Source organism: Microtus ochrogaster, chromosome 16 (genome assembly GCF_000317375.1).
Source record: "Microtus ochrogaster isolate Prairie Vole_2 chromosome 16, MicOch1.0, whole genome shotgun sequence".
Classification (NCBI taxonomy): Eukaryota; Metazoa; Chordata; class Mammalia; order Rodentia; family Cricetidae; genus Microtus; species Microtus ochrogaster.
In genome coordinates, this window is record NC_022018.1 from 14,816,101 (window position 1) to 14,835,811 (window position 19,711).

At 40.6% G+C, this 19,711-nt stretch overlaps 1 protein-coding gene across 1 annotated transcript in view; it reads left to right on the forward strand.

The window, feature by feature from the left end:
* The window catches only part of Gpr158 (G protein-coupled receptor 158), a 362,091-nt gene that overhangs the window by 288,635 nt on the left and 53,745 nt on the right, over positions 1 to 19,711 (forward strand). The window contains exon 6 of the mRNA XM_005354743.3: positions 12,198 to 12,307. Coding sequence (XP_005354800.1) covers positions 12,198 to 12,307 — 110 coding nt within the window. The remainder of the gene's footprint in view (positions 1 to 12,197; positions 12,308 to 19,711) is intronic.

The following is a 19,711-nucleotide window of genomic DNA, read 5'->3' on the forward strand; positions in this document are numbered from 1 at the left end:
TTTCAGCTCATCTTTTTGGCACTTTGAACCTTTACAAAGGCATTAAGTATTGTAAAACACCCAGCTTCCGTTGATGGCCACCTCATTTTGTATGCCATGCCATCCTTCCTCTGTAATGGAGACTGAAACAGTGCTGGAGCCCCAGACTTAGACTGAGTTTAAACCATAGCTCGGCCATCTACTACTTATGTGACTTCATGGACACAAATCCCCTCTGCATTTGCAGAAGTAAGGTGAGGAGAACAACCTCCCTATTGGTTTTCTTTCAATAACTACATCAAAATACCTGAAACAATCAACTTGTAAACATGAAGGCTCTATTTGATCTGATAGTTCAGGCACTTCCGGTCCATGGTTGGTTGGCTCTGGGGCTGTTGGACACGTGATGAAACAGAATATCAGGGCACAGACCCGTGGCACAGCAAAGGCACCCACTTCGTGGCCTGAACTTGAAAGAGAAAGGAAGAAGTGCAGCTGGAGTCCCCCTGTTCTCTTCAATGCCCTGGCGCCTAGAGACCTTGCAGTAGCTACACCTCTTATGTTCCTACCACCTCCCAATAGCCCCAAGTTGGGGACTAACCCTGTAACATGTGGGCCCCTGGAGAAACAATCCTAATCCAGGCTATAGCATTCTGACCTTGGCCTCCAAAGGCCCAGCTCATCTTATGACACAAATGCATTTAGAGTCCACATTCCTTCCTATGGGTTCTACTGTTGTTCAAAAGTACAAGTTCAAAGTCTTTGTGATTTTAGACAAACTCAGCTGTGGGTCCTGAAAGAAGAAGTTATGTACTATCTGCTTACCATAGAGTAAACAATCTTATTCCAAAAGAAATGAGTAGGGCTATAAAGACTTAAAAATCAGTGGGGCAAACATTACACTTTCCCACACGATGTCTGACATCCAGGGCACACCAGTTTACAGTTACATGCATCAGGATTGAGAAACTTTAACTTCTACAGTGGATTTCCAAAGATGCAACTTCCATCTTGCTGGTGATTTAGAAGTAAAATGACAAATAGGGAGGGTCTACCCGGCAAGGAACTGCAGCTTCCAACTGAAGCCAACAAGGATGGAGAGCCTCCTGGTCCCAGGCAGCTGAACCCCAGCAACAACCCACGTGTATGGAAGTTATCATCTCCCCATGAAGTGTATTCATGAGCAGGGTATGAACACACACATGTACAAAGACTGTGAGACTGGCAGAATTGGATTCTGACTGGCCGAACACGAGACAGAAATAAGAAGTGAGTGTTGTTTAAACTGATCAGCTTATAGTTACTGACCATACATAGATTAGTAACAAACCTCCCCAGTCTCCCTGCTTTATCCATCATACTGATTGCTCTTCTGCCTTAAAGAAGCAGGTTATGTTTCCCTTGTCTATTTCTTCCCCTTTACCTACTCACTCCACTCTACAGGATTCAGTGTCTTCTCTGTTGGTGTTTGAAAATACATATGCATGTCATTTAGAAGACTCAGTTGTTACTAAGTGGCAAATAACAAGGATGATTCCTGCTGGATGGTGGTGGTGCATGCCTTTAATCCTAGCACTCCGGAGGCAGGGGCAAGAGGATCTCTGTGAGTTCAAGGCCAGCCTGAACTACAAAGCAAGTTCCAAGACATCCAGAGCTGGTACACAGAGAATCTCTGTCTCAAGGGGTGACACACACACACACACACACACACACACACACACACACAGAGAGAGAGAGAGAGAGAGAGAGAGAGAGAGAGAGAGAGAGAGAGAGAATGTGTCTGTTGGTTATAAAACTCTTAAGGGCTTCCATAATACTGTACCTTCATTAATCTGCTGAGGAAACCAACACCAGGCACATTTAGGAGCCTTGCCTCACCAGTGATGGAGCCTAGAATGACCTTGGTCACTTTGTTTTATCCACCAAAGTACCCTGCAGCTTCCTCTTCCAACTTGTCTATTTGCATAGTTTTGCAAGTGAGCTAAAAACTAGTTCTTGTTCTGTTAAACCCTTTTGATTCTCTGGGTAGTTAGTTTGTTGTGTGTGTTGTATTTTTATTTGGTCACATACCAGGCATATTATTGTGGCAGCAATCCAAACAAGCTCTCTTACAGATGTCTGTATTCCGGACAGAGGAGTGCGTGCTCTCCAGGTTTGCAATGGTCTTCGGCAGCACACAGCCAGCACTCTTGTGAGTTTTAACCCATGGAAACGATGGCAAAACCCAGACCAGTAACACTCTGATTGTGTTCTGAGCTCATTTGTTCCCAAACTGTACGCTTCCCAAGAGAGATATTTTTACCTCTTTGACAGATAAACCACATATTTGAGTCATTTTGAAGAGATGATTCAGAACTTTAAAGTTATGTTTCTGTTAGTGTGAGAATTACATGGAAAGATGGAGTAAACACATCTGATAAAACAGCAAGCAGACAACAGCAAAGCACTTTTCAACCTCATCCCAAATCTGCTGAAAGCCAGTTGGCTTTTTAATGAGACCTTTCCAGGTATTTCTTAGAGACAGGAATGTTCCAGAGGTATTGTTCCCAACCCTCTTCATGGCAGAGATGCAAGACACACACAAGGACCTTGCTTCTCGCCCAGAAGAACCTACCCTTTCCTCAGCTTACTTTAATGTTCACTGGCAGAGAGTCTAAGGCAGCTACTGACAGGTACTCAGAGCATCCGTTTTGGTTGCACAGAGCACAGGCTGCACAGTCACACGGGGAGGCCTCAACAAGGCAGGCCCTTCCCCAGGAATCATCCTAGTGCATTATCTGTTCCTGTCCCTTTGGAGAATTCAGTTGTTTATCTATTTCAGCCATAGTGTGTGGGGCCTGACAAAGTCAGTTCATTCCTAATGTTTGAGATCTTACATTTATTCGACAGTACATGATATAAATACATTATTTACCATCTATTGACCACTGACTATCAATATCAGTTAGCTGTTTTAGATTAACTTCTTATCTCATATTTAACACATACACTACTGATGTGTGAGTGCTTAACTGGTAATGTGACCACTGTATCACTGCCAACACTAAACCTTGTAAGATATGTACAGACACACATTCACACATGCAATGTTGTATATTACATTGCTATAAATTAATGTGTTCTTGCTGAAAAAACTCATACAAATTTTATTAAAATTTTATTTTTGAGATTAGAGTTACAACACCTCTCCCTTTTTTTCCTCTCTCCAAATCCTCCCATATACTCCGCCCCAATCACCTTCAAATTCATGGCCTCTGTTTCCATTAATTGTAGATAAGCATAACTTGATGAGTTTAATGTTCCATATGTGTGTTTTCAGGGACGATTATTTGGCACTGGACAAGCAACTGCTCTATTTCTCCCACCCTCTGCTTTCCTCAATTGCCTATGGTTCTTTGTGTAGGACTAAGGCATCATGGGCTTGTCCCATACACTTTGACATGTCCATTGGTGTCTACCTTGTTCAGTTCATGGGAGGTCATGCTGATGAGACTTAGGTATAGTTTATGACAATAGTAGGAGACACGTCACAGCAAACTCCCAGATCCTCTGGCTCTTATACACTTTCTGCCCCTCTTCCACAATGTTCCTGAGCCTTCAGTGTTGGAGTGTGTGAGATGTATCCATTGGAACCGGGTTCCACAATTCTGTATGCTGGTCTAGTAAATTAGTGGTTATAGCTTCTCCTCCAATATATGACTTCTCTAGCATGAGTAGTTAGCTAGGTTTCCATTACCAGGCACTATCTCACTCCTATTGAGTAGATCTTTTTGTTTGTTGGTTGGTTGGTTTGTTTCTCTGTGTAACAGTCCTAGTTGTCCTGGAACTAGATCTTGTAGATCAGGCTGGCCTTGAACTCATAGAGATCCTTCTGCCTCTGCCTCCCAAGTGCTGGAATTAAAGGTGTGTGCCACCATACCTCCTTAAACCACCTCCTCCTCCCTTAAAAAAATCCTCTTTCTATTTCACCTATTGAGTAGATCTTTTTGTTTGTTGGTTGGTTGGTTTGTTTCTCTGTGTAACAGTTCTAGTTGTCCTGGAACTAGATCTTGTAGTCTGGTCATAATTCCCCTATCCCAGCTCCTCCCAGCTCCTCCCCATCTCTCCAGCCTCCACACCATTTTTTCTCTCCTTTTGAAAAACAAAAATTAAACAGCAAAACCCAAACAAATAAACCAAACAAACCAAAAGAACCAAGCAAGAATGTCTCTCTCTTTCTTATATAAGACACAGAAAAAGAACTCAGAAACACCAAATCTGAAATCATTATATATAAGCAAAAAAACCCAATAAAACAAAGAATACAGAAACAAAATAATTGTAACACAAAAAGCAGTGCTTTATTGTGTGTGTGTGTGTGTGTGTGTGTACTCCTGCCATGGCTTGAATATGGGGTGAGAGAACAACTTGTAAGAATTGTTTTTCTCTTCTACCATGTGGTGTTAGTATTGAACTCATGTCATCAGGGCTGGGAGAAAGTAACTTCACCAACTTGTCACCTTCTAACCTTCCTTGGTATACATTTACTCTCACTTTAAACAAATGTCCAACTTTCCATTTTACCAATTGTCAAGTTTTCATATTTAAAAAGGTCATTATAAACTTTGATCCTTGATTTGCTATCTTCCTGTCTAGTGGGTATTTCTCTCTGAGCTATGGCAGTTAACTTGTAAGAGCATCCTAAGGGAACCTAGGCCAAAGTTGCAGGCTTTTATTAACCATTTTTGGTAAGTAATAAATGCATAAGTAAATGATGTGACAGACTTTGTTGACTCCCCATAGGAGGGCTCACCCTCTCTGAGGAGTGGATGGAGGTGGGGTGGGGAGATGATGGGAAGGGCTGGAAGGGGAATGTACTGGGATTTGGTATGTAAAATAAGATCGTTTAAAAAATAAAATAATGAAAAAGAAATGCATAATCTTATGGTAAAATTCTTTTTTTTTTAATTTATTTATTTATTGAGGATTTCTGCCTCCTCCCCGCCACTGCCTCCCATTTCCCTCCCCCTCCCCCGATCAAGTCCCTCTCTCTCATCAGCTTGAAGAGCCATCAGGGTTCCCTGACCTGTGGGAAGTCCAAGGACCGCCCACCTCCATCCAGGTTTAGTAAGTTGAGCATCCAAACTGCCCAGGCCCCCCCAAAGCCAGCACGTGCAGTAGGATCAAAAACCCATTGCCATTGTTCTTGAGTTCTCAGTAGTCCTCATTGTCTGCTATGTTCAGCAAGTCCGGTTTTATCCCATGCTTTTTCAGACTCAGGCCAGCTGGCCTTGGTGAATTCCCGAAAGAACATCCCCATTGTCTCAGAGTGTGGGTGTACCCCTCGCGGTCCTGAGTTCCTTGCTCATGCTCCCTCTGCTTCTGCTCCTGATTTGGACCTTGAGATTTCTGTCCGGTACTCCAATTTGGGTCTCTGTCTCTGTCTCCTTTCATCGCCTGATGAAGGTTAATATTCAGGGGGATGCCTATATGTTTGTCTTTGGATTCACCTTCTTATTTAGCTTCTCTAGGATTGCAAATTATAAGCTCACTGTCCTTTAATTATGGCTAGAAACCAAATATGAGTGAGTACATCCCATGTTCCTCTTTTTGGGTCTGGCTTACCTCACTCAGGATAGTGTTTTCTATTTCCATCCATTTGTACGCAAACTTCAAGAAGTCCTTGTTTTTTACTGCTGAGTAGTACTCTAATATGTATATATTCCATACTTTCTTCATCCATTCTTCCATTGAAGGGCATCTAGGTTGTTTCCAGGTTCTGGCTATTACAAACAATGCTGCTATGAACATAGTTGAGCATATACTTTTGTTGTATGATGGGGCCTCTCTTGGGTATATTATCCCACAATTTATTTTTGATCAAAACATTTCTTTTGATCCCAGAATCTGAGGCTGTGAATTCTCAAAACAGTCACTTTTTAGAGATCTGTTTGTTAGGCTGGGCTGTTTCCATGAAGAGCCTTTTCCTGTGGGAACAGGAAATGAGGAGACTGGACCCAGGAAAATGGCTTTTCCTTCCCACCGCTCACCCCAGCACTTGGCTCCCCTGATTTTTCTGTGATCTTTCTCAATTGAGGGTCCAAAGCTACCTTCTGACTCGTGGCACTCTGGTCCTTGAATGTTCTGGAAGAGAGAAGTCAGTGAGGTTGTTAAGTCCTGAACAGAATGTTCCCATGCTGACTGGTGGAGAAACATTTCAGTGGATTTGGATGTGACCAGGGAGCTTGAAGCTGTTTATCTTATAAAAATCTTTGGGTCCCAGGATTAGATCCTACTGAAGGGTAGACCCCACTGGAAGTTAGACCCCACTGAAGGTTAGACCCTACTGAAGGTTAGACCCATGCAGATGGTACTTCTTAATTAGACACACCTATCAAGCAGCAAGTACAGTCACTACTAAGGCTTTGCATTCTGTCATCCTTGTCTTTAATTTTTAATTTCTTTTTGTATTTTCACGGATATTGGGGGATTTTTAAAGAACTTACCAGATGCATTGTATTGTTGACACAGTGAACTTCAAGTATTTTGTAACTTTTAAAGTTATCTCTATGTTTTATATTTTAGACCATTTAGTCCTGTTTGTAATTTTGGAGTAATAAAAGCCAAGCACAAAATAATAAGCTATAGCCCATGGCTGTGTGAGCATGTAATCAATATTAATGGTCCCTGTCTTATATATGTTCTTTGTATAAATATAAAGATGCATCTGGTACCTTATATTTTATTTTTTTGAAGTTTGGATAATACTTTAATAATTAACTTAAAATTTATGGTTATTATCATACCCCCTATTAACAAATAATGCTGTTATAAACCAAACTGTCCTCACAACTTCTGTTAACAAAAACCCCAAAGCAGGTAACACATCACTCACCCACAAAAGTGGTTTAATTCACAACCTGCTTTTCTGAACTGAAACAACTGACACTTGATGTGCTAATTAGGAAAGCAGGGGGCTCTTTAACACTAATGCTCAGGCACCCAACGTTTACCCAAAACATGAGCATCACAGGGCTACCCTCAGAGCTCCAGGGAAGCTGCCTGACCATGCTGGCTTCTGACCTCTATGCAATGCTTTCCGAAATGCACCAAGGATTTTGTCTGCTGGGCCAACACGAACCTTGTTTTGTTCCTAAAGTTGTGACACTCCTCTAAAAATACATATTCTATTGAAAAACATTCTTCTATTTTGTGACTATTTGAGAGGTTTCATAAATATTCTTTTTCTTTCTGGTTCTTTTTTTCATACAATTAGCTGTTTTCAGTGTCTAAGAAGGATTGTAACTCAACAGACTTCAAGCCACATACTTTAAAGTCGTATTATTAGATACTGTCATCTCAGCATGTAGGAGGTAGGAGGCAGGAGAATCTCAAGTTCAGGCCATCCTGAGCTATGGAATAAGTTCAAGGCTACCCAAAGCTATACAGGGAGAACCTGATACCCAGGGGCTGAGGATTCCTCAGTAGAATTCTTGCATGTTTAATGTCCTGGGTTCAGTCGCTAGCACTAAACATAGAAAAATGTCATAACTGAAGAAACAGGATAATTACCTGTGTAGGTTTACTGGAACACAAGGGGAAGTCATAGAAGGTTTTGCCACTATGTAATAATTTTTGAAAGAATAAAAATTTAAAAATTAGTGCCCAAAGTGTCCAGTTCCACCAGTAAGATCAGGTGATAGTTTTTTTGTTTTTTTTTTTTTTAAGTATCTAGAGAACATGCCCATGGTTAGAAACCAACACCTTCACAGAGAAGGGTACAGAGGAGGGTCAGCCCTTCACACTTAAGGTATTTTTTTCAAAGATGGTGGATGAAGTAAACCTCCAAACAAACTGTGTGAGCTTCCTAGGGACCATGTTGAAGGAATCAGCGAGTTTGTTTCATAATATTTTTATTGATTATTTGGGAATTTCACGTGGTGAACACTGAGTACACTCACTTCCAAGCCATCCCAAATCAGCTGTCCCTTATACCCACCCCCCCAAGAAAAGAAAAAAGCAAGACCAATTTGTGTTGACCATAACTCACTGAAGCATGCTCAAACTCCTGGTGTCCAGCCCCTTAAAGAAAACTGAGTCCTTCCCCACTCGCACCTCTGCCTGAATCCATCAGTTGTGGGTGCTACAATTCAGCATTTTTATCACAGGTTTTAAGAGTTCTCCTTAATGGTTTTCTGTCAAGGCTGTTATTGAGGGGGGGTAGAGGTTGTCACAGAGGCCTTCTATGTCCCTCTTTCTCAACTGTGAGTCAGCAGTCATCAATACCATGGCAAAAGTCACTTCCTTACCCCTTAGAGTCATCAGGAGAATGGATTATGTACTTAGTAGCTAAATGATCTTGCATATATTATTCCAGCAAGGAAGATATGCTAAACAACTGAGTTACAGAAATAATTACTTCAAAATAGAGCTATTGAGTGAAGGAAGGAAGCTTAGCATTCAACAGGAGTAAATAGTGTGCAAATAAGATGGAAGTCTGACATTATGTGGGAGGAGTGGGACTGTCATGGATGCCAAGCCTGTGCTGAGTCACCACGGATGTGATAGGAAGTCTCATAATTTACTCCATCCTTATACATCATTTCCTTCTATCTGCTCCATTTCAAACACAGCCCTCCTTCTACCAGCCCCCCAGGCTTAAACTCTTCATATGTCTTTAATATTTATTTTCCTTTGCCTCAAGGAATAATTAGATGTTTTCTTGAGTCAGATACTTTTTCCTTTGTTCTAGCAAATGTCTGAATTCTTGGTCTCTCAACACTGATTACATTAAGTGCTACCTTTTCCCCTGAGAACGTTGTTTGCTTTATTTCACACAACCTACTCCGACCAAGGCCTTTCTAGCATGCCAGGATTCAGTCTTGGTATCACAGAAGCTGACACGACAGAGCCTGCCCCTGCTAGAGGAGAGAGGTGCTGAACATGTAGAAACCTTGAGGCATCCTACAGAAAGTCTTCTTCCTCATAGAGGAAGGACTATTCTGGCCAAAGCCAAAAGGGACGGGCAGAAATAATTCAGATGCAGGTGAGACACAGGACTGGGCAAGGAGCATCCATCGAAAGAGGCCACTCATGCTAGGGTCTGCAGTCTTGAGGGGGGACAGCAGAGATGAGTGGGATTCTGTGGTGCTGAGCCTTGCCAAACATTTGAAAGAATTTTAATTTCCTCCTAAGAATCTGAGAGCCACTGAAGTCCAAAGCAGGATGGTGATGTGAGCAGAAACATTCCTACAGCTGTTTGGGGCCTGCCAAGAAAACCAAGGGATAAAACAAAGAGAAAGAGGAAATATGACTACAGGATGAAGCACTCCAGCTCCTCCTCCCTTCCAACCAATCTTCTTGCCTGCAGTAGTCCAACCAATCCTGTGACAGACTATTGCTAGATGAGTCCTTAGCAAATATTCAGATCTCAGCAGAAAGACTCTTAATGGGCTGCTCAGGGAATAATTCAAAATTCCTCACCCTGTTATTCCAGGGTTCTGACCCCACCCTACCCCTGCTTCAGAGATCTGTCATCCATGCTTCTTTTTGTTTACTCTTCCTCGCTGTAGCCACGCAGTCTAGACCTTTCTACAGCACCTTCTGACTTGGCCCGTCCAGCTGTGCTTTGCCCTGCTCCTCCTTAGACCCTTGCTCAGATGCCCATCTTCTCTGCTGAAATAAGTTCAATTTCTCTGAAATAATTTGCCCTTCCTCCAAATCCTACTTATGCTTCAGGTCATAGGTTAATGATGTCAATCCCTTCCCACTAAGAGAGTGCTTAGAGGGGCGAGTAGGTATAAATAGCTCTCAGAAGCCTCAATTTTGAACAGAATGTCTGCATTCAGACCCTGTCACTACACCTCCAACTACGAGATCCTGGATGCATTGTTTCAGTTCTCTGCGCTTCACTTCTCCTCTATAAAAGTTCATAGGTCAAAAGTGCTGTGAGGATGACATAAGCCCAGGTGTGCAAACCATACCAATTTAGTGTCTAGAATAGAATGACTGCTGTGCAATATTTCATATGAATATGTCATTTTTGTCATACATTTTACATCTGTTCTATGCATTTATAACTTTTGTGAAAATCTAGTTAGCATTTAAAGCTTCTAAGTTCCTTTCTGAGTAAATAAATATTGAATATATCAATTAAAATAACAATGTTTGGTGAGTCATAGGGGTTTTCAGATAGTCTATTTTTAAAATTACTTTTCTTTAAAAAACACTAAATAGATTGCTAAGAAAATATTGCAAGATTTTTCTATTTGTAAAGTACATATAGAGACCCATGCCCTTCTATAATTCTACTTTTGGTTTAGAGATTAAGGTATAAAAGACATGGAAAAGCTCTATAGCCAAAAGTGAAGCTAGAAACTGAAAAGGAAGAGAGACTGGGAGGGCAGAAAAACATCCCTGGGAAGAATGGGGTGTAATTATAATGCAATGAGAAACTGTGACTTTTACCACAAGAATAAACAGCAGCCAATTTTACTGGATGCTCTTTGCACCCACTGCTACTTAGCTCTTCCCCTCTGCCTATTCCTTTCCCCGATGAACTTACTGTGCAGGGGAAGCTTTCTCGTAACTCAGAACTGTGCCCCCAGGAATCCACACTGCCAGGATAATTTCAGAATCCATTTCTCTGCTAATCGCAGAGATTTATGTGTCTTCACTTCACTACTCCGGGTTCTCTAGTCTCTAACTTGCCATTTCTTTTTGCTGTGAGAAGAAACAAGGTGTTCCCCAAATCTTTAGCCATACAAAGAGTTCTTAGTCCCCAAGTTCTCTCTTCCTCTTCAGCATCAAATCCGTACTAAGCAGAACTGATAAATACTTCTGCCTTCATGTGCAAAGAAAATATTCCTAAAATTAGCGAGATAAAATTTGTTGTACAAATTTAAAAAATTTTAAATGGTTTTGTATTTCTGTATGTTTTCTGAGTTTGAATCCTTTTCTTATAAAACAAAAAGGCAAGCCTTTATGTGTATATTCATACTCTCTCTGTACACACACATGCACACACACACACATGGTACATAGGAAAATTAATGATACATTTGGTATAAGTGGAAGAATAGAGTCAAAAGTTGTCACTTGATTCCAGAACACACTGTGTGGTGATGTCTTGGGTATGGGCCTACTTTTATCTTTGAAAAGTGTGTCCTGAAGACTTTTGTCTTGCTCTTTCCCAGTTCCCTAAAATATTCCTTCTGCTTCTCAAATAGTTGAGAAACAAGAAAGAGCTAAAATTAATATCATCCTAGAATCTACACAGAGAAGAGGGACTGTATTTGTGCAGTGGTCAAGAGAAATGTTAGCTGCCTGCAGTAGTCTAGTTTAAAAAGCCAAAGGAAACACTCAGGCTTTTGGCTACCACCAGAGTTTCTGTTATGATGGCCCTGACATCGGCAGAATCATTTCATACCTGTTGATCCAGGTAATTGCAAGTCTTCCCTTGCAGCACCATTCATCCTCTAGTACTACCCAAGGCTCCCTAGCAAGGTCAGACTGAGTTTTCTATGAGTATGTGCTGAAATTTACATAGCAGTGTATGAGAGGCAGTCGAGTGTCCTGTACAAGTCCTTTGTCTGTCCCGTACAGTTGGTAACTTGTCCTGTGGCCACACTGAAGCTGCTCAGATGCCTGTTGTAGCTCCTGTGTTACATTAGTGTAATCCTTGGCATTCATGTCTCTCTCCTGCTTCTTTTTTACTTCAACAACTCATAGGAGGAAGTCTGGAATATTTCATTTCTGTTTATTGAAACTCTGAAGTGAGATGCAGGGAGTTAGTGAAATCATTGGTCTGTGTTCTGGTTTGTAGAAGGGCTGGAGTGGTGAGTAGATTGTTGGGAGGCGCAGTATGGACAACCTCGTCGGGGCTGCCTCACACAGGGGAAGGGCGCAGGAGAACAAGAAAGGCTGTAGTAGAGGAAGACAGAGGGAAGCAGTCTGCAAGGTTGTGATGAAAAGAAAGAAACAGATGTTTGCATGCTACGGACTTGGAAACAGGTGGTCAAAACTCCTTGAAATTAGATTTAAAGAATTTAGAATTCACTGAAATCAATAGAGATCCTGTAGTTCTTCCGTCTCAGTAACGAACTGACAGGGCATTTTGAAGAACTCTTTCAGTGCGTGTATGCTTATGTCAAAATTAATGCATATTAAGCGCCCAGTTATACAGTACTGTGATAGGGCAGCAATTGACGCTGAAGGTCTCTCTCTGTTTTGTCCCACAGGTTGTTATTCTGTACTTTGAGCCAAGCACATTCCGCTGTATTCTCCTAAGGTGGGTCCGTCTTCTCGGCTTTGCCACTGTTTATGGAACTGTGACTCTCAAGCTTCACAGGTATGTTATACTTCATCAACCTTCATTCCCGCAGAGGGATCAGTTTATTTGGTTTGGCAACTAATTGTTAACTGAGCCATTATTCACCAATGGAAAAAAGCAAGATGATTTACGCATGTATATTTCACACATCCTGGTTAGTTTTTTTCTATCTCCACTTGACAACAGCTAGAGTGATCTGGGAAGGGGAGCCTTCACTAAAGAATCGCCTCCATTAGACTAGCCAGAAGCAAATCTGTGTGGGCTTTATATGATCATGTGGGAGGGTCCAGCCCACTGTCGTGCTGCCACTCCTGAGCAGGTGGTGCTGAACTGTATAAGAAAGCAGGCTGAGCAAGCCACGAGGAGCAAGCCAGTAAGCAGTACTCCTCTCTTGCCTCTGTTTCAGCTCCTTTCTCCAGCTTTTTGACCTGCTTGAGTACCTGCCCTGCATCCCCTCAGTGATAGACTGTTTGCTGGATGTGTCAGATGAAATAAACCCTTTCCTTCACAAGGTGTTTTGGTCATGGGTTTATCACAGCAAAAGGAACCTAACTAAGACACCCTCTAGAAATGTAGTTCATTCTTTGGGCAATCTTTAAAGAACTGAACTCTTCAAACAAGGTGCTATAAGAAAGTGTGTTTCTGTTAGAGGATGAAGTTAATCTGAAAAAAAAAAACACAGCACTGTGGGCATGTTAACAGTATTGAGTTACTAAAACAGGATGGAAAGAAAATAAAGTCAAAGTAATGGGTACTATCACTGCTATACACTCATTGTACAAGAATGTTGTCTTCCCTTCCCAAATTTCATGCCCCAGGATAACCCTGCTGACATTCCATGATAAAGTTATTCTTTTAGTGGTTTTGGATAACAAACTGGGAGGCTCTCCCCTGGGGAAGACTAATTCTCCTGCTCTAAAAATTTCTTAGTTGCCTGTAGTTATTTGTTTGGGATTGGGGCCCCCCAAGATTTCCCCTTCCATGTTAGTATGGATATTATCCTTGTTCAAGTCAAATTGCACATATGTAAGTAGCATTATATAGACTAAGTGGGCTGTGTTTATATAGTTTGGAATATATTTTACATATAATATATACATACATATACATCACACTATGCCACATAAATAAGTGCGGTTATGGTGTGTTGGTTAAAACATAGACTGGTTATATATATATATAACAATAATTAAAGAAAAAGAGTCCATGAATTTGAGAGACAACAAGGGGATTTCAGAGGAGTTTAAGGGCGGGAAATAATATATTTTACTATTTAAAAAATATTTAAAAGTTATTTTACCATTCCTTCAGGGTTTATCAACCTTGAAAATTGAATGATACTGTTTCCTTACATTGAGTTCAAGGCCACCTAAATATGAAACTATGACAATAAAATAAACTTCCTTTCCACAGTGCTAGGGATGGCTGGAAATACTAGGTTTTCCTTTCCATCTTACCTGCAATTTTAAAGAAAGCCTCGGTGAAGTTGTGACAAAGGGGAAAGGAGGGAAAATGCCTTCAGGAAGATGCTGAAGTCCTTGGTATGATGAACATGAGGCAGTTCTGGTGACTGTAGAGCCCCCTGCCTTGTAACCACCTAGCCAGAAGTATTTCTCAGTCAAGGTAGCTCAAGCAAGGCTTACTTTCAATGATAGGTGTTATGTTTCTTTGGTCTCATTCATTGCAATCTTTTTGAAAATACATTTATCTCCCATACAAGCCAACCCTCCCTCTTACCTGCCTCCCTTCCCGTTTTCTTCCATCTTTCTCTCCCTTTCTTCATCTCTTCCTGTCTTCCCATCTTTTTCTCCTTTCCTTTCTCTTCCTATTTCCCTCCACCTTTCTCCCCTTCCTCTCCTTCTATTTCCGTCTGTTTTACTCCCCTTTTTTCTTTTCCTGTCTCCCCCCTCTTTCTCTCCTTTTCTTCCCCTCTTCCTGTTTCCCTCCAACTCTCTCTCTCTCCCTTCCTTCCTCTCTTCCTGTCTCCTTCCATCTTTCTCTCACTTCCTTCCTTTCTGGTACTTAATCACTGAGAGTGACCTAGATCATCCACAGCACTCAGGATTGCTTTCACATATACAGTGGAGTTAGAAACTTTATGGTTCTGGGCTTCAGGAAAACAAATATAAATGTAAATTTACCTTCAAATGCTAAGAAATCATAGGCTTATTTATCTTACAAAAGAAAAGGAAAAGACAATTGGCATGGTCTTCCTGGAACTCCCTTTACCATGTTAGCATATATGTCCTACTGTAATGTCCTCCAGGTTTCCATTCCACATATAATTGCTATCTGCCAACTAATGCTCACCAATACAAGACATCACTGACAATCTACAATGGGCTGTAAGCCTTCTATAATCACGAAGGAATTGCCTACTTGTAATTAGATCAAGACTTCACTTGCTACTAGACTAGCACTTCCTGTCTGTTATAATATTTTCACTGGTTTATTATTTTTTAATTTAGTGGTAGCCTTCATTGTAATTTATGTTTTTCTTGAAGTGAGTGAAAGTCTAGCCATTGAATCCCAGGAAGTCCTATGACATACATGTTAGAAGTGCTTAACTCATTAGTAGATGAACGAATGAACAAACTAACTAATGAATGAATGAATGAAAATTTTAATTACAGTTCCTTAAACTTCTCATATTTCATTCATATTCCCTGACTCACCATACAGTAATTCAGGGTGACCCAAGTACTTGGAACATATAACACTGACCTGCGGAAAGATATTTGATACAATTTGAGGGCATCATTTAATAGCACCAAATCATAAAATGAGAAGACTAGGTTCCCTTTCAGTCCTCTTGATTCTTCCCAGCAGAAGGACGATTTTGGAGCATCCTGGCTTTTCTTAGCACCTACCATAGCACTGCTGGTCTTCATCTGGAAGAGAACAGAGCACCCCGCAGCCTTGGAGCTGTCTGCTGCGGGGCCATGTCCTTAAGAGTCAGCATCCTCTTCTACTATATTTGTTTCCATAACTGCTAATAGTTTATAGAAAATATTAGCTGTGTTTTTTCTTTATAGTAACAATAAGAAGTTCCCTTTAAAATACTTTAAAAGCAACCAATTGTGGCTGATTTAAAGAGGGTATTAACTGATTTTGGTACAGCAGCAATCCTGGAGGTTTTTGAAATAATTAGAATTTTGGAAACTGGTTTCTTAATCATCTTTTGCTTATTTTGAAGACTGGAATGGAAGCTATTTGCATTGTGTGTCTCTAGAAATCACTACAGGGAAGAAGAATTTCTTTGCTGAAGGCTTAAAACTAGGGGAAATTTTTCCAAGTTAATTAGTAAAATTACTCTAATTCTAATCCTGTATGAATATCATGGTCTTACTCATGTATGTGTTTTTCTCTTTATTGCCTAAATTTAGCAAAATACAGTATTGTTCATTTATAAACTGAGCCATTAGCATTCCTAGAAAGTGTGAGCACTTGAAGAGTATCACTGGCCATTCTAGTTCTGTGCTCCTGCTGGACTGCTGTGACAAAACACCATGACCAAGAACAACTCAGTGGGAGCGGGGGTCACTTGCTCACCCTTCCTCCTCATCACTGTTTATCCACTAAAGAAGATGAGGCAAGGTAGGAATTCAAGGAGGAGCAGAGACAGAAACCACAGAGGAATGCTGCTAACAGGCTTGCTTCTCTTGACCACACCCAGCTATTTATTTTATACAACCTAGGCCCACCTCCATACACTTGGTGCTGTCTACAGGGTGCTGGGTTCTCCCACTTCAATCATCAGTCAAGACAATGTCCCTACAAGCATGCCCATAGGACAATCTGATGGATTCAATTTCTCAACTGAGGTTCCTTCTCTTCCAACGTCTCTCGTTTGTGTGAACTTGACACAAATTAACCAACACAGCTCCCATCTTCAGTGATGGACTGTTTATGGTGGGCAATGGATTTGATATACTGTACTTGGTGAGGGGTCACTGTATTTGATGCACTGTATTTGTTAGATGGTGGTGTTGGGTGTGCTGTATTTGATGCACTGTATTCGTTAGATGTGGTCTTGGATTAAATTTATATCAATAAAGATGGTGGTCTTGGGTGTGCTATATTTGATGTACAGCATTTGTTGAAGGATGGGTGGCTTTAGTGAATGGAGCTTCAGCATATGCTTTCACTGGATTTGAGTTAAGAAGGACTTCTTTTATAAGGATACAATGGAGAAAAGTGACAGAAATTTTGATAATTCTAGATTTTATTTTAGTTCTTCCATTATTTACTTACACAATCAAAACCTCTAGTTGAAATTTTCTTTGAACCACCAACTAGATTCCCAAATAAAGACATGGAGACTTGTTAATTATGAATGCTTGTCCTTAGCTTAAGCTTGTCTCACTAGCACTTTTAACTTAATCTAACCTGTTTCTTTTCGTCTACATTTTGCCTCGGGGATTTTTACCTTTTTTTTATTCTGTATGTCCTACTTTCTTGCTTCCTCCATGTCTGTCTACCTGGCCCCTGGAATCTTCCTGCTATCTCCTTTTCTTTCTCCCTCCTCAGTCTAAATTCCTCCTCCTACATATCCTCTCTGCCAGAAGCACTACCCATACCTCTTTCCTCGCTATTGGTCATTTAGCTTTTTGTAAGACCAATCAGGAGCCTTAGTCAGGCAAAGTAAAGCAGCAACACATCTTTACATAATTAAACAGCTATTCTATAACAAAAGACAAATAATTTTGACTTCTAATAATTAGTTTCATCATCAATAAATTGTTATCTCACCTGTGAGATTGTAAGAATGGCATTCAGTTTGAATATGTCAGGTAAGGGAATAGATCCTTGGAGCAATATAGGAAAGGACTCAGAATTAGAGGAAAAGGCAGAAAACCAGGTCCCAGCAGGCTCCTGTCCAGGATCTCAAAGGTCAAAATAGTCTGTCCTAGAGGACAGCATATCTTGATATCATAAGCCCATTCTCATGGAAGCTTCATTTCCATATTTAGATTCTCAATTTTTAGCACAAGGAAAAGAAAATCTTGCTTCTCTAAGCAGAAAATTCTAGGAACCTGTGAGTGAGTGTGATTATATAAATGGCATTGTAGACTTTGGAATGCAGGGTAAACAAGAAGGGTCAACTTCTGTATCTCAGCCTTTTCCCTCACTTCTTTCTCCGTTGCCTCCTGACTGGTGTCTATAGACTCTCTAGAGCATCAAATACTTGGAAAAATCTATGGGAAAGAAATCAAACCTCACTAGCTTTGCTCTAGAAATACAACCTTTATTCTGGGTCAGCTCTCAGGATTCTTTTGTACACATAGGGTAAAGTTAGAAATGACACTAGATTTCAGGAGAACTAAATTAAATCTGAATTTAGCCTCTAACATTAAAAAGTCATAAGGACTTATTTATTTTAGGAAAGAAAAGTAGACCAATTGGCATGCTCTTCCAAGCTCTCCCTTTCCCATGTCAGTCCGCTATGTCCTGGGTCCTTGAAGTCTCATGCATGTTTATCTAATCTCTCTTTTCTCTGGTGGCATTTGTCCATGGATAAGCATCACACAGCCAAAGACACCATAGCAATTCAGAATAGAATTGTAAGATCCATGAGAGTATTAACTCTGCCCACAGGACAGGGTAGACGTGGAGTAGAGGTACATGCTCTCCTGAGAGGAGGACGGGACCACACATGTTGTCTGGAATTACCCACATCTGCAGTAATACAAAGTAGACGGCTGTCTATCTGCTCGCCAATCGTTTATCCATCTGTTTATTTGTGGAGTTGGGAGTTGAACACGAGTCCTCACACATCCTACTCACAGACTCTACCACTTCGACTATTTGCCCAACCCCAGACCAGAGTTTAGCTATCTTTATCATTTGCTGAAGTTCCCTAAGGACCATGCTTAGCAGGCCATCCATGCTGTGCAATTTGTTCTTTATTCTTTAGAAATTCAGAAAAAAAGAGTAAGGGGGAGGAGAGCCAGTTTTAGCTAGCTCAGACGATCTAAAGTAGCTAAAAAGCAAAATAAAAATCTTTATATTAAAAATAGAATCCTTGAGTTGACCATGGGCATACTTGTCTTAGCTCAAGAACGATGCAGGGTGGGTCTAACAGCACAGCTGGCAGTTCTGTGGGGCGAGTGTTCTTTATTTGCTTATGAAATGTGGATAATCTGAACTCTCAGGAGGCTGAGGCAGGAGGATTATGGGTTTGAGGTCAGTATGCAGAGTGAGTGTGAAGCTATCTTGAATAAAAGGCTAAGACTTTTAAAGCAAACAAACAGTCAAACACGAAATTGGAAAGGTGCTATCTCTAGGCTTAGAAAGGTCAGGTATGTGTTCAGGAAGCAAAGCAAGGGATGCTTTTACTTCACAGGGGATACAGATTTTAAAACAATGCTAAAGGAAATTTTATCCCCTATAATAAGTGTTTCTGAAAATAATTAGCGTTTTGCTTATAGGAAATAGTGAAAGGGCCTTTTTATGCTGCTTAAAATAAAGATTTGAGCAAGCTGTGGAAAAGCCTCCCCTGACTGTGCCTGGGATTTGTCCCTTCATGCATTATTCAGCATCTGCTCTCAGTAAAACCCAGAGCAGTTTCTACACTGTGCTTATTAGCATCAAATATTTACAGTTGTGGGATGGTTTATTTCTTTATATGTTTTAGTTTGTCTCCCAGTAAAAATTTAAGAAGTAAGTGATAGTATTTATTTCTATTTCTTTATGTATTCTTTGAATAATAAATTACAGTTATGTATCTTAAATTATTAAAGGAAAAGAAAAGGAAATTTGTGATATCTACAGGGCAGCACTCAAATGTGATGAAGCTTGACTCTGTGTAACTTGTAACCATCATTGGTGGCAGAGAACTTTAAACATGGCTTGACACACATGTCTGAAAAACACATGTCTGAAATCACTTTACTGGGAAATGTACACCCATCTTCCTTAAAAGACCACTGAACAGGGTGCTGTTGCTCATTCCTCATTCATACAAAAAAATTACGAACCTTCATTTCTGGAGGCTGCGCACATGTCTGTGACTCCCCACAGATTTCTTGCAAGTCTACCTGTGTTTAGTCTTCATATTTAAGGTCTGCATAGTCTGTATATATAACAAAGAACTGAAATTAGACAACTTCAAGCAGAGTTTGTCTCACAGTTTTGAAGCCTGAACATCCAAATAGCATAATGATATCTCTGGCCATTAAGAATATCATGCTTCTTGTTGACCAGGCTGATCTCGAACTCATAGAGATCCACCTGCCTCTGCCCACCCTGAGTGCTGGGATTAAAGCTATGTGCTACCACTGCCCAACCTCACATCAGACAGAGGACTGATCTCCAAAATATACAATGAACTCAAGAAATTGGTCATCAAAAGAACAAATAATCCAATAAAAATGGGGTACAAACATAAACAGAGAACTCTCAACAGAGGAATCTAAAATG